Genomic DNA, 15720 nt, shown 5'->3' with positions numbered 1-15720 from the left:
GTCCATGCCTCTCACAATCTTGTAAACCTCTATCAGGTCACCCCTCAACCTCCGTCGTTCCAGTGAGAACAAACCGAGTTTATCCAACCTCTCCTCATAGCTAATACCCTCCAGACCAGGCAACGTCCTGGTAAAACTCTTCTGTACTCTCTCCAAAGCATCCACACCCTTCTGGCAGTGTGACGACCAGAATTGTACACAATATTCCAAATGAGGCCTAACCTATCATTGGAGATCACAATCCCAAACGGTACTGTGCTGGAAGGCCACATGACTGTCTGTACGGATGGGGAATGACACGACATGGATCTACTTGTGTAGTTCTCTGCCTAATGAGCCCCAGGACTTGGCTTCCATAGTAGCAACCCGACCTCCCATCGCCAGCCATATTTTCGGTGGGGAGGGGGAGGGAGTTGCTAAAACCTGCCGGGTGCCCAGCCCGCCTCCGTCCCGCCCACCTCCGAACTGTTCCTCCTAACACAGGAGGCGATGGCCTAGTGGTATTATCGCTAGACTATTAATCCAGAAACCCAGCTAATGTTCTGGGGACCCCGGGTTCGAATCCCGCCACAGCAGATGGTGGAATTTGAATTCAATAAAAAATATCTGGAATTAAGAATCTACTGATGACCATGAAACCATTGTCGGAAAAACCCATCTGGTTCACTAATGTCCCTTTAGGGAAGGAAATCCCCCATCCTTACCCGGTCTGGCCTACATGTGACTCCAGAGCCACAGCCATGTGGTTGACTCTCAACTGCCCTCTGAACAAAGGCAACTAGTAACGTTTATTTATTAGTCGCAAGTAAGGCTTACATTAACACTGCAATGAAGTTACTGTGAAAATCCCCTAGGGATGGGCAATAAATGCTGGCCCAGCCAGCGACGCCCATGTCCCATGAATGAATAAGAGGTGGATAAGGTGGCCGTCCGCCCTTCGGCCGATTGAGTCCCTTAACTGCCCAATGAATTCGGAATCAAAGGCCTCAAATCCTCCTCCACTGCCAGGAGATGCTGGGCAGTGGCAGGCCTGCCAGAGAGACAAAGGCCATTTCTGAAATGGCTTCTATAAAAAGTTGGGAAGGAGAGGGGAGACTCGTCTATCGATGGGGGGAGAAGCCCTGTGTGCGTCGGTGGCACTCTCCTCCTAAGATGTCACCTCCCTCCCCGCCCCCCCCCCCCCCGCATCCCACAATCACCCCTAACAGAACCATCCTAGTCTCAAGCCATATCAAATGTAAATTAAAGAGATGCTTTGGGCTGAATTTTCTGGGCCGTGAGGGCGGCAAGGAGTTGGGGGTGAGGGGGTGGTGGAGGGGAGCTGGAAAAATTGGGAGAAGCCATGTTGGAACATCTCCCCAACAAATTCCTGCTGCACAAAGATGGCCGACACACTTAACGGTCCCAAAGAGGGCAGGAAAGGCCTCACCCACCCCTCCGCTCCGAGGGGTCTGCCAGCTTGGCACCTCCAAAACCTTCCCTTCAATATTGAGCCCCGTGGGCAACTCTATCTCGAGGCACCCTCACAGATCCGAACCTGCCTCAACTGTGCCCACCTCTCTCAGTGGGGCTGCCAAGGCTCCAGAGCTCAGGGTCCTCTTATTAGGAACCGTATCAGGACACTGCCCTCCATTCTATATAAGATGTTGAGCTCAGAGGTGGCCAATTAAGAGACCAGCTCCAGTAATGTGGCTCCATAATTAGTCTCTCCGCTGGTAAGTAGGGGGTGTTGGGGTCCTGAAAGCCTGGGAAAATCTCATCCTCTGTTACTTGAATAGAAGATTGTTGCGTGGCTGCCAAACAAACAATTTTCTGAATTCCTGCACCTTTCTCTGTCCCGCCCCAATGTTTTATAGACTCCCTACAGTGCAGAAGGAGGCCATTCGGCCCATCGAGTCTGCACCAACAACAGTCCCCCCCCCGGGCCCTATTCCCATAACCCCATGTATTTGCTCTGCTAGTCCCCCTGACACTAAGGGGCAATTTAGCACGGCCAATCCACCTAACCCGCACATCTTTTTAATCCAACTGAGTTTCGTCAAACTAGTTAGAAGCAGCATCAACATGGGCCTGTGCTTGAAGAGGAATAAATAATTTGTGGAAATTCACAAACAGGATGTAATGGAGCCCGCGGGAGCTGGCATGATGACCGGGGAGCCAGGAAGAGTCGGAGAAGAGTCCCTGTTTCCAATTCCCAGCTGAAGGAATACTTTCCCACATTTAGCAGGAAGGGCCCGAGGGGGGGAATCCCACTCGCTGGTGGAAGGTATCGGTTAGATTCATGGATATATCTCATGATCCCTGAGCCCATTGGGATTTATTGGTGGTAAGGGATTTACCGACTCCCAAAGGTCCCTCACTGAGGTTTCCCTCATGTCCCGCTTGGGGCTGCTGTACACTAATTGATACAGATTGATTGCTAAGATTAGCCAACTCCATTACGGTTGTATCAGCCAACCAGCTGATACATGGAGTCAGATGGGCAATGTTGGCTAGGCCGGCATTTATTGCCCATCCCTAATTGCCTCTGAGAAGATGGTGGTGAGCCGCCTTATAGAGTCATAGAGTCATGAAAAAGGCCCTTCAGCCCATCACACCTGTGCCAGTCAAAGACAAACCACCCAACCATTCTAATCCCATTTTCCAACACTTGGCCTATGGCCTTGAATGTCTTGGCATTGCAAGTGCTCACCTAAATACTTCTTCAATTTTGTGAGGGCCTCCACCACCCTTTTACCCTTGGGTTCCAGACTCCCACCACCTGCTGGGTGAAAAAGATTTTCCTCACATCCCCTCTCAATCTCCTGCTCCTTACCTTAAATCTATGTCCCCTGGGTCATTGATCCTACACCAAGGAGAAAAGTTTCTTCCTGTCTGTCTATGCCCCACATAATTTTATACATCACAATCATGCCCCCCCTCAGTGTCCTCTGCTCCAAGGAAAACAACCCCCAATCTATCCAATCTCTCTTCATTACTAAATCTCTCCAGCCCAGGCAACATCCTGGTAAATCTTAAAATTTAAATCTCAAATCTTGCCTTCTTGAACCGCTGCAGTCCATGTGGTGTAGGTACACCCACAGTGCTGTTAGGGAGGGAGTTTCTGGATTTTGACCCAACGACAGTGAAGGAACGGTGATATATTTCCAAGTCAGGGTGGTGAGTGAGTTGAAGGGGAACCTCCAGGTGATGGTGTTCCTATGTATCTGCTGCCCTTGTCCTTCTAGACGGTAACAGCTGTGGGTTTGGAAGGTTCTGCTCTTAACTACTAAACTATACTTCCTCCTTGCTGATCCAATTTGCCACCTCTCTCTATTTCCATTACCTGCGAGTATTATAATGTGAATGTTCCTCTCAGTATCGCTGTGTGTGAGATGCATTAATAGGACCATTATCCACCAACCCCAGGGGACAGTCATTTCTCATGTCGACAGACTCAGGCAGATTTAGGTTGATAGCGAATGACAGGGTGACCTGAGTTCATCTTTCTCTTTGACAGGTGTCCCTGATTCTCCAGAGAAAGTGTATTTATCAGTAACTGGCAGCACGTCCCTTCGAGTCACCTTCCAGGAACCAACAAGTAACAGCACCTTGATAATCACCCGATACAAAGGTAATCTTCCAGACACGCTTTCAATGTGACTGCTGGAACTTGCCCATTGTAGAGCTGCCAACTGCTTAATTGGTGAGCAGGCTTTGTGAAATTCCTCTCCTTTATCGTCTCTCGCTCTGGTTGAGGCAATGAGTAGCTGAATAATACAGAGCAGGAGGGTAATATCGGGGGCGGGCACGGTGGCACAGTGGTTAGCACTGCTGCCTCACAGCACCAGGGACCTGGGTTCAATTCCCAGCTCGGGTCACTGTCTGTGTGGAGTTTGTACGTTCTCCCCGTGTCTGCGTGGGTTTCCTCCGGGGGCTCCGGGTTTCCTCCCACAGTCTGAAAGACGTGCTGGTTAGGGTGCATTAGCCATGCTAAATTCTCCCTCAGTGTACCCGAACAGGCGCCGGAGTGTGGCGACTAGGGGATTTTCACAGTAACTTCATTGCAGTGTTAATGTAAGCTTACTTGTGACACTAATAAATAACCTTAAACCATAATCGAATTAAGGCGGCACAGTGGTTAGCACTGCTGCCTCACAGCACCAGGGACCTGGGTTCAATTCCCAGCTCGGGTCACTGTCTGTGTGGAGTTTGTACGTTCTCCCCGTGTCTGCGTGGGTTTCCTCCGGGGGCTCCGGGTTTCCTCCCACAGTCTGAAAGACGTGCTGGTTAGGGTGCATTAGCCATGCTAAATTCTCCCTCAGTGTACCCGAACAGGCGCCGGAGTGTGGCGACTAGGGGATTTTCACAGTAACTTCATTGCAGTGTTAATGTAAGCTTACTTGTGACACTAATAAATAACCTTAAACCATAATCGAATTAAGGCGGCACAGTGGTTAGCACTGCTGCCTCACAGCGCCAGGGACCCGGGTTCAATTCCGGCCTCAGGTCACTGTCTGTGTGGAGCCTGCAAGTTCTCCCGTCTCTGCGTGGGTTTCCTCCGGGTGCTCCGGTTTCCTCCCACAGTCCAAAGATGTACGAGTTAGGTGGATTGGCCATGCTAAATTGACTACTGTCAGGGGGATTAGCAGGGTAAATATGTGGGGTTATGGGGATAGGACCTGGGTGGGATTGTGGTCGGTGCAGACTCACTGGGCCGAATGGCCTCCTTCTATACTGCAGGTGTTCTAAAAAAGAATCCATACTCCATACTGACTGAGCTGATCTCAACCAGTCATGGCCTCAGCGCCCCCACTTAAGGGAGGTGTGAACCAACTAAAGTTACAGCTTTACCACTAGGCGATGGCCTAATGGTGTTATCGCTGGACTCTTAATCCAGAAATTCAGGTAATGTTCAGGGGACCCGGGTTCGAATCCCGCCACGGCAGATGGTGGAATTTGAACTCAATAAAAGAAATCTGGAATTAAGAATCTACTGATGACCATGGAACCATTGTCGGAAAAACCCATCTGGTTCACTAATGTCCCTTTAGGGAAGGAAATCTGCCGTCCTTACCCGGTCTGGCCTACATGTGACTCCAGCGCCACAGCAATGGGGTTGACTCTCAACTGCCCTCTGGAATGGCCGAGCGAGACACTCAGTTCAAGGGCAACTAGGGATGGGCAATAAATGCTGGCCAACCAGCGACGCCCATGCCCCACAAATGAATAAAGCAAAAAGCTCCTAATGGCCATCAAGTGACCCCATGTGTGTGAGCGACACAAGATCATTTTCAGTTCCCTGTCTCAGTGATCACAAAACCTGCTCACACTCACTGTCTGCCACAGTACGAATGCTGACATGCGCAAGGGACTGCAGGGCAACTGCTGGGTGTGACTGAGCAAGAGACTGCGCCATCATCAAAAGAGATGGGGAGTGATGCGCGATATAACTCACGAGGCTAGAGATGCTCGAGGAAATAAAGGCTTTTATTAACTACTACAATGGAGCTACCATATATAATACACAATCCCAGACTGAAGGGTCCCAGACAGAGCAGTGACCTTTATACCTCTCCCAGGAGGCGGAGCCCGACTGGGATGTACCATAATAACTATAATACAGGTAGAACAGCCCAACCCTAACCCCAACAGTAACATGTAGAACAACCCAACCCTAACCCCAACAGCAACATATATACAGACTCATAGTACTGGCCAGACCCTGGCTCAGTACTACCTGGTGGGAACCAACGATGGTTCACCACATTCACCCCTCCTTTGAAGACAAAGGCCGGCGGGGTACAAAAAACACAGAACAATTGGTCATCAGTCTATAAGTTCAGACGGTCAGGGGGACCGCACCGTCGTTGTGACCTCCTCAACACCGGCGATGACACCGGAGTAGGCACTCGCGGTGGCGTTCTCTCCAAGGCGGTGTCCAACGGTTCCTCCAATGTCTCACGGGCCGGTTGACCCCGAGGTGGTGACAATCCGTTGAGCTCGGACACGCCTTGAAGTGGCGACCATCTCCTGGACTCAGGCAAGCTGTACACGGGAGTAAAAGGGTTAAGTGATGGTCCCGATGCTGCCCGCGCCGTGTCAGGAGGGGAAACAATAGTTGGGGGGTCTCTAACAGGAGGTATGGGAGCAACAGGGGTTTCCAAGCCCCCTGCTGGCGCCAGGTCTCGAATCGAGACCGTGTCCTCTCGCCCGTCAGGGTATGCCACATAGGCATACTGAGGGTTGGCGTGGAGGAGATGGACCTGTTCAACCAAAGGGTCGGACTTGCGGGCCCTAACATGTCGCCGCAGGAGGACAGGTCCTGAGTACGTCAACCAAGACGGTAATGAGGTCCCAGAGGAAGACTTCCGAGGGAATGAAAACAGCCTCTCATGGGGAGTAGCGTTGGTTGCTGTACACAGGAGTGAGCGTATGGAATGGAGCGCATCAGGGAGCACCTCTTGCCAACGGGAGACTGGAAGGCTTTTTGACTTCAACGCCAGTAAGACAGCCTTCCAGACTGTAGCATTCTCACGTTCCACCTGTCCGTTACCCCTAGGGTTGTGGCTCGTGGTTCTACTAGAGGCAATCCCGTATGAGAGCAGGTATTGCCTCAAGTCATCGCTCATGAACGACGAGCCCCTATCGCTGTGGATGTAACAGGGGTACCCTAACAGGGTGAAAAGATCACGAAATGCCTTGATAACCGTGGCAGCGGTTGTATCAGAGCAGGGAATGACAAAAGGGAATCGTGAGTACTCATCAATGATATTGAGGAAGTACACATTCCGATCTGTTGAGGGAAGGGGGCCCTTAAAGTCCACACTCAGTCTTTCGAAGGGACGAGTGGCCTTAACGAGTTGTGCCCTGTCAGGTCGGTAAAAGTGCGGTTTGCATTCCGCGCATACCCGGCAGCTTCTAGTTATGGACCTGACATCCTTCACCGAGTAGGGTAGATTCCGGGCTTTTATGAAGTGGTAGAGCCGAGTGACCCCTGGATGGCAGAGGTCATTGTGGAGAGCCTGCAAACGATTCTCCTGCATGCTGGCGCATGTTCCACGCGACAGGGCATCCGAGGGCTCGTTGAGTTTCCCTGGACGATACATGATGTCGTAATTATAGGTGGAGAGTTCAATTCTCCACCTCAAGATCTTATCGTTCTTGATCTTGCCCCGTAACGTGTTGTTGAACATGAACGCCACGGACCGCTGGTCCGTGATCAGGGTGAACCATTTTCCCGCCAAGTAATGGCGCCAATGCCGGACGGCCTCCACAATGGCCTGGGCCTCCTTTTCCACCGCTGAATGTCGAATTTCGGGGCCTTGGAGGGTGCGAGAAAAAAAGGCGACGGGCCTGCCCGCCTGGTTAAGTGTGGCGGCCAGGGCGAAATCAGATGCATCGCTCTCCACCTGGAAGGGGATGGACTCATCAATAGCGTGCATCGTGGCTTTCGCGATGTCGGCTTTTAGTTTTTCGAAGGCCAAACGAGCCTCTGGTGCTAGGGGAAAAGAGGTAGACTTGATGAGCGGACGGGCTTTGTCCGCGTAATTGGGAACCCACTGTGCGTAGTGAGAGAAGAAGCCTAAACATCTTCTCAGTGCTTTTGCGCTAGTGGGCAGGGGAAGTTCGAGGAGGGGACGCATACGGTCTGGATCAGGGCCAATGACCCCGTTTTCCACCACGTAGCCGAGGATAGCTAGGCGGCGCGTGCGAAATACACACTTCTCCCTGTTGTAGGTCAGATTCAGGCGAGATGCAGTGCGTAGGAATCTAAGGAGGTTGGTATCGTGGTCCTGCTGGTCATGGCCACAGATGGTGACATTATCCAGGTACGGGAAGGTAGCCTGCAGTCTGTTCTGGTCCACCATTCGGTCCATAGCACGCTGGAAGACCGAGACCCCATTGGTGACTCCAAAAGGAACCCTTAGAAAATGGTACAAGCGACCATCCGCCTCAAAAGCCGTGTATTGTCGGTCCTCTGGGCGAATGGGGAGCTGGTGGTAGGCAGACTTTAGGTCGATGGTGGAGAACACCCGGTACTGCGCAATCTGGTTGACCATGTCAGAAATGCGCGGGAGGGGATACGCATCCAGCTGCGTGTATCTGTTAATGGTCTGACTATAGTCAATGACCATCCGGGGTTTGTTCCCACTCTTGACCACCACGACCTGCGCTCTCCAAGGACTAGCGCTAGGTTGTATGATCCCTTCCTTGAGGAGCCGCTGAACCTCAGATCGAATGAAGATCCGATCCTCAGCGCTGTAACGCCTACTCTTAGTCACGATGGGCTTGCAGCCTGGCACGAGATTCTGGAATAAGGAGGGTGTGGTAATTTTAAGCGTCGAGAGGCTACAGGTGGAGCGCGTTGGGCAATTTGGAGGCTGCTGTTCTCCCACTGAAAGCGGAGGGAGTGGCCCACCGTACTGTAGTGTTACACTCTTCAAGTGGACCATGAAATTTAGTCCGAGGAGTATTGGCGCGCAAAGGTGCGCTAACACCAGGAGCTTGAAGCTCTCGTAAACCGTGCCCTGCACCGTTAGATTTACCACGCAACTCCCTAGCACGGTGACAGACCGGGACCTTGACGCCATTGAAATTGTCTGCTTGACAGGCTGGATCTGAAGGCCGCACCGCTTCACAGCGTCTGGGTGAATAAAGCTCTCCGTGCTCCCGCTGTCAAACAGACAATAAATCGTGCGTTTGTTTACCTGTATGTCCATCATGGACTTGTCGAGTCTGTGAGGCTTTGCCTGGTCCAGGATGATCGACGCCACCGTTGGTTCGTGAGCGCCACTGCAGGCAGCTGAGATGGATGATGGCGGCCCCTGCTGGTCATTCGCGGTCGGTGCCGACCAAAATGGCTGCTCCCATAGGTCGCACGTGGGCGATGGCGCCAAAATCAGCGACCCCTGGTGGTCGCGCATCTCTTGCGACTCCGTCGTCAGGAATGGTGACGTCCTGGCCTCGCACGTGGAAGAAACCCTTGACGATGCCGACGATGAGGAACCCGGCTCCGGGGAGTCACATGCCGCACTGCTGTTCCTGGATGTAAGTTTGGATCGACATACCTTCGAATAATGCCCCTTCTTGCCGCAGGCGGAGCACAACACCGCTTTAGCGGGACATCGCTGCCGATTGTGCTTCACTCCCCCACAGAAGTAACACCGCGGGCCGCCTGGAGCTGCTGCCGTCGTCAGGCCCGAGGGTGGGCACGCCATCACGCAGCTTTTTGGACCCGCTGGACGAAGTGGGGTCTGTGACTGCTCCTGCCACGCTGTCTCCACGTGGTCTTCGGGATACATTGCCAGGCTTTTGGAGGCCGTTTCTAGCGTATCCGCTAGCTCTATAGATTTAGTGAGATCGAGATTACCTTGCTCCAACAGCCGAAGTCGGATATAAGACGATCCGATTCCCGCCACAAACGCATCTCGAGCGAGGTCGTTCATGTTCTGGTCTGCCGACACTGCTTTGCAGTTACAGCCCCTGGCTAGCTGTAGGAGCTCGCACGCGTACTGTTCCGTCGTTTCGCCGGGCTGCCGTCGCCACTCCCTCCGCTTTCAGTGGGAGAACAGCAGCCTCCAAATTGCCCAACGCGCTCCACCTGTAGCCTCTCGACGCTTAAAATTACCACACCCTCCTTATTCCAGAATCTTGTGCCAGGCTGCAAGCCCATCGTGACTAAGAGTAGGCGTTACAGCGCTGAGGATCGGATCTTCATTCGATCTGAGGTTCAGCGGCTCCTCAAGGAAGGGATCATACAACCTAGCGCTAGTCCTTGGAGAGCGCAGGTCGTGGTGGTCAAGAGTGGGAACAAACCCCGGATGGTCATTGACTATAGTCAGACCATTAACAGATACACGCAGCTGGATGCGTATCCCCTCCCGCGCATTTCTGACATGGTCAACCAGATTGCGCAGTACCGGGTGTTCTCCACCATCGACCTAAAGTCTGCCTACCACCAGCTCCCCATTCGCCCAGAGGACCGACACTACACGGCTTTTGAGGCGGATGGTCGCTTGTACCATTTTCTAAGGGTTCCTTTTGGAGTCACCAATGGGGTCTCGGTCTTCCAGCGTGCTATGGACCGAATGGTGGACCATAACGGACTGCGGGCTACCTTCCCGTACCTGGATAATGATATCGAGCATGTATCTCGTTTGGCGGTTTAATATAGCGCTTCTTAAGAAGCTCGAGGGCCCCTTTGTAGTCGGTGTCCGCACGGATCGCTAGATATACAGCGTCGCTTACCCTCGCGTGGAGGACCCGGAGTCTGTCGTCGTCCGTGGTGACCGCTGCAGAGGCTTCGAGGTAGTCCTGAAAACATTTCAACCAGTGGTCGAAGGTGTTGGAGGCGCCCGCCGCACGTGGGTCCAGCGTAAGACGTTCGGGTTTTAACATTTGCTCCATGCTCTCTGTATCGTTTTCTTTTTTGTTTCAACGACGAGAGTTCAATTAGTAGTTAATAAAATTGATGCGCCATATAACTCACGAGGCTAGAGATGCTCGAGGAAATAAAGGCTTTTATTAACTACTACAATAGAGCTACCATATATAATACACGATCCCAGACTGAGGGGTCCCAGACAGAGCAGTGACCTTTATACCTCTCCCAGGAGGCGGAGCCCGACTGGGATGTACCATAATAACTATAATACAGGTAGAACAGCCCAACCCTAACCCCAACAGCAACATGTGGAACAGCCCAACCCTAACCCCAACAGTAACATGTAGAACAACCCAACCCTAACCCCAACAGCAACATATATACAGACCCATAGTACTGGCCAGACCCTGGCTCAGTACTACCTGGTGGGAACCAACAATGGTTCACCACAGGGAGGTAATTGGAAAGAAATATATTTGATTAAAAAGAAATCCAACAGTGCAATCAAACTACCACTTTATTTCATGAACCCTGCCAATACTGACTTCATCATAGAATCCCTACAGTGCAGAAGGAGGCCATTCAGCACATTAAGTTTGTTCCGACCACAATCCACCCAGGTCCTACCCTATTCCCATAACCCTCATTTACCCGACTAGTCTCCCTGACACTAAGGGTCAATTTAGCGTGGCCAATCAACCTAACCCGCACATCTTTGGACTGTGGGAGGAAACCGGAGCACCCGGAAGACACCTATGCAGACACGGGGAGAATGTGCAAAGTCCATACAGACGGTATGTTGGGGTCTGATGTTGCGGTTGTATAGAACGTTGGTTCGGCCGCATTTGGAATACTGCGCCCAGTTCTGGTCGCCACACTACCAGAAGGACGTGGAGGCTTTAGAGAGAGTATAGAGGAGGTTTACCAGGATGTTGCCTGGTATGGAAGGGCTTAGTTATGAGGAGAGATTGGGTAAACTGGGGTTGTTCTCACTGGAAAGACGGAGGATGAGGGGTGACCTAATAGAGGTGTATAAAATTATGACAGGCATAGATAGGGTGAACAGTGGGAAGCTTTTTCCCAGGTCGGTGGTGACGTTCACGAGGGGTCATAGGTTCAAGGTGAGGGGGGCGAGGTTTAACACGGATATCAGAAGGACGTATTTTACGCAGAGGGTGGTGGGGGCCTGGAATGCGCTGCCGGGCAAGGTGGTGGAGGCGGACACACTGGGAACGTTTAAAACTTATCTAGATAGCCACATGAACGGAGTGGGAATGGAGGGATACAAAAGAATGGTCTAGTTTGGACCAGGGAGCGGCGCGGGCTTGGAGGGCCGAAGGGCTTGTTCCTGTGCTGTATTGTTCTTTGTTCTTTGGTCTTTGGTAACCCAAGGCTGGAATCGAACCTGGGTCCCTAGCGCTGTGAGGCAGGAGTACTAACCACTGTGCCACTGTGTCGCCCCTTCTTGCTACAACCATGCACGGCATTGATAAGGCCACACTTTGAACAGTTTTATCTAAAGTTTATTTATTAGCCACAGGTAAGCTTACATTAACACTGCAATGAAGTTACTGTGAAAATCCCCCAGTCGCCACACTCCGGCGCCTGTTCGGGTACACTGAGGGAGAATTTAGCACGGCCAATGCACCCTAATAAGCACGTCTTTCAGACTGTGGGAGGAAACTGGAGCACCCGGAGGAAACCCACGCAGACACGGGGAGAATGTGCAAACTCCACACAGACAGTGACCCAAGCCGGTAATCGAACCCGGGTCCCTGGCGCTGTGAGGCAGCTGTGCTAACCACTGTGCCACCGTGCCGCCCATCCTGACTTGGAAATATACCATCATTCCTTTACTGTGGCAGGGTCAAAATTCTGGAATTCCCTTCCTAACAGCACTGTGGGTGTACTTACACTCCAGGGACTTCAGCAGTCAAGAAGACAGCTCACCACATCCTCTCAAGGGCAATTAGGGATGGGCAGTTTTAGTCTCCTTACTTAAGGAACGATATACTTACATTGGAAGGAGTTCAGAGAAGGTTCACCAGGCTGATTCCTGGGATGAATGGTGGTCTTATAAGGAAAGGTTGAGCAGGTTGGGTCTGTACTCATTGGGATTTACAAGAATGAGTGATAACCTTATCGAAACATATCATTTTAATTTTTATTTAATTCAATTGATGCGGGCGTCGCTGGCTAGGCCAGCATTCATTGCCCATCCCTAAGTACCTTTGAGAAGGTGATGATGAGCCGCCTTCTTGAATCGCTGCAGTCCCTGTGGTGTAGGTACACCCACAGTGCTGTTAGGGAGGGAGTTCCAGGATTTTGACCCAGCGACTGTGAAGGAACGGCCGATATATTTCCAAGTCAGGACAGTGAGTGGCTTGGGGAGGGGAACTTACAGGTGGTGGTGTTCCCAGGTATCTGCTGCCCTTGTCCTTCTAGATGGTAACAGCCATGGGCTTGGAAGAAGCTATCAGAGGAGCCTTCTTGTAAATAGCACACACAGCTGCGACCTTGTGTTGGTGTTGGAGGGAGTGAATGTTTGTGGATGGGTTACTTTGTCCTGGATGGTGTTGAGTTTCTTCAGTGTTGTTGGAGCTGCACCCATCCAGACAAGTGAAGAATATTCCATCACACTCCTGACTGGTGGCTTCTAGGTGTAGGACAGGCTTTGAGTCAAGAGGTGAGTTGTTGATTGCAGGATTCCTAGCCTCTGGCCTACTCTTTAACCACAGTATTTATATGGCTGGTCCAGTTCAGTTTAAGGTTAAATGTAACCTCCAGGATGTTAATAATAGGGATTCAATGTGATAATGCCACTGAATGTTAAGGAGCAATGGTTAGATTCTCCCTTATTGGAGATGGTCATTGCCTGGTATGTGTGTGGCATGAGTGTACTTGCCACTTGTCAGCCCAAGCCTGGATATTGTCCAGGTCTTGTTGGATTTGGACATGGACTGCTTCAGTATCTGAGGAGTTGCGAATGGTGCTGAACATTGTGCAGTCACTGGTGAACACCTCAACTCCCGACCTTCTGATGCAAGGAGGGCCATTGATGAAGCAGCTGAAGATGGTTGGGTCTCGGATCCCGCCATGAGGGACTCCTGCAGAGAAGTCCTGGAGCTGAGATGATTGGCCTCCAACCCCACAACCATCTTCCTTTGTGCTGGGTATGACTCGAACCATTGGTTACACAGAGCAGGAAAGCCTCAACAGGCTGGTGCACTTTTCACTGGAGAGGAAAGGGCGGGCCTCATCGGGATCTTTAAAATTATGAAAAGTAGAGTTAGAGATGTTTCCACTTGAGGAAAAGTCTGAATATAGGGGCCATGCATATAAGATAGTCACTAATAAATCCCATGGGGAATTTAGGAGAGTAAGAAGTCTCACAACACTAGGTTAAAGTCCAACAGGTTTATTTGGTAGTAAACGCCACTAGCTTTCGGAGCGCTGCTCCTTCGTCAGGTGAGTGGGAGTTCTGTTCACAAACAGGGCATATAAAGACACAAACTTAATTTACAGAATAATGATTGGAATGCGAGTCTTTACAGCTAATCAAGTCTTAAAGGTACAGACAATGTGAGTGGAGAGAGCATTAAGCACAGGTTAAAGAGATGTGTATTGTCTCCAGACAGGACAGTTAGTGAGATTTTGCAAGTCCAGGCAAGTCGTGGGGGTTACAGATAGTGTGACATGAACCCAAGATCCCGGTTGAGGCCGTCCTCATGTGTGCGGAACTTGGCTATCAGTCTCTGCTCAGCGACTCTGTGTTGTCGTGTGTTGTGAAGGCCGCCTTGGAGAACGCTTACCCGAAGATCAGAGGCTGAATGCCCGTGACCTTCCCCGAATTTAGGAGAGACATTCTTTACCCAGACTGGAACTCGCTAACAAGTAGAGTAACTGAAGAGAACTTCAATTTAAGGGAAATTAGATAAACACATTAAAAACTAGAATATTATGCTGATAGGGTTATCATGTGTGTGTATGCATGTGTACAAAGATAATTATCTTCATCATGTGCACTGACACGCTTTATACTTGCAATCGATATCTAAGCTATGCTGTTCAGTTTAGAAAGATAAAATGCACCTTGCTCATAAGTTGATAAGGTATAGGAGCAGAATTAGGCCACTCGGCCCCTCGAGTCCGCTCCGCCATTCGATCATGGCTGATATGCTCCTCATCCCCATTTTCCTGCCTTCTCCCCATAACCCTTCAACCCCCATTCCCAATTAAAAATCTGCCTAACTCCTCCTCAAATTTACTCACTGTCCCAGCATCCACCACACTTTGGGGTCACGAATTCCACACATTCACAACCCTTTGGGAGAAGTAGTTTCTCCTCAACTCTGTTTTAAATTTGCTGCCCCTTATCCTAAGACTATGACCTCTCGTCCTAGAATGTGCCACAAGAGGAAGCATTCGCTCCACGTCTACTTTATCCACTCCTTTTATCATCCTGTACACCTCAAGTTGATCTCCCCTCATTCTTCTAAATCCCAGAGAGTATCGGCCTAATTGCTAAAATGTAGGACACCATCAGAATGTGAGAGAGATAGATAGAAGTAAGTCGAGGAATCCAAAGATGTGAGGGTGGGGTGGGGGCGAGGGTGGGGGAGGGGATGGGAGTGGGGTGGGGTGGGGTGGGGTGGCAGTGGGGGAGGGGTGGGGATGGGGAGGTGGGGTGGGGGTGGGGGAGGGAGTGGGAGAGGGGGGTGCGGGTGGGGGAGGGGAAGGGAGGGGATGGGGACGGGATGGGGGCGGGGTGGGGTGGGGTGGCAGTGGGGGAGGGGTGGGGATGGGGAGGTGGGGTGGGGGTTGGGGAGGGAGTGGGAGAGGGGGGTGCGGGTGGGGGAGGGGGAAGGGAGGGGATGGGGGACGGGATGGGGGCGGGGTGGGGTGGGGTGGCAGTGGGGGAGGGGTGGGGATGGGGAGGTGGGGTGGGGGTGGGGGAGGGAGTGGGGGAGGGGGTGAGGGTGGGGGAGGGGGTGAGGGTGGGGGAGGGGGAAGGGAGGAGATGGGGGGGGGGGGCGCTGCAGGCAGTGAGAGGGTTTCCTAGATTGACAATCTGAATGTGTCCTCTCTTTCAGTGGAGTGGAGTCACTCCGAAAGCTTTGAATCCGGAGTTGGAGCCGCTGTTGTGGAGGACCTGAAGAAGCTGCAGTTTGCAATCAAAGGCCTCAACACGGTGAGTGGCAGCACCACATGTTCCTGTCTTGTGTCTGATCTTTTATCATTTGCATATCGCAAAGTTGTTAGTGAAACTGTGAATCCAGATTCCTAACCCGAACCACCCAGAGGCTCAAAGAACAAAGAACAGTACAGCACAGGAACAGGCCCTTCGGCCCTCC

General features: G+C 51.6%; 1 protein-coding gene across 1 annotated transcript in view; it reads left to right on the top strand.

The window, feature by feature from the left end:
- The window catches only part of LOC144485766 (ankyrin repeat and fibronectin type-III domain-containing protein 1-like), a 173779-nt gene that overhangs the window by 88255 nt on the left and 69804 nt on the right, over nucleotides 1-15720 (top strand). The window contains exons 6-7 of the mRNA XM_078203853.1: nucleotides 3500-3613; nucleotides 15460-15557. Coding sequence (XP_078059979.1) covers nucleotides 3500-3613; nucleotides 15460-15557 — 212 coding nt within the window. The remainder of the gene's footprint in view (nucleotides 1-3499; nucleotides 3614-15459; nucleotides 15558-15720) is intronic.

Source organism: Mustelus asterias, unplaced genomic scaffold (genome assembly GCF_964213995.1).
Source record: "Mustelus asterias unplaced genomic scaffold, sMusAst1.hap1.1 HAP1_SCAFFOLD_218, whole genome shotgun sequence".
Lineage (NCBI taxonomy): Eukaryota > Metazoa > Chordata > Chondrichthyes > Carcharhiniformes > Triakidae > Mustelus > Mustelus asterias.
This window is presented reverse-complemented; position numbering and strand designations above follow the sequence as displayed.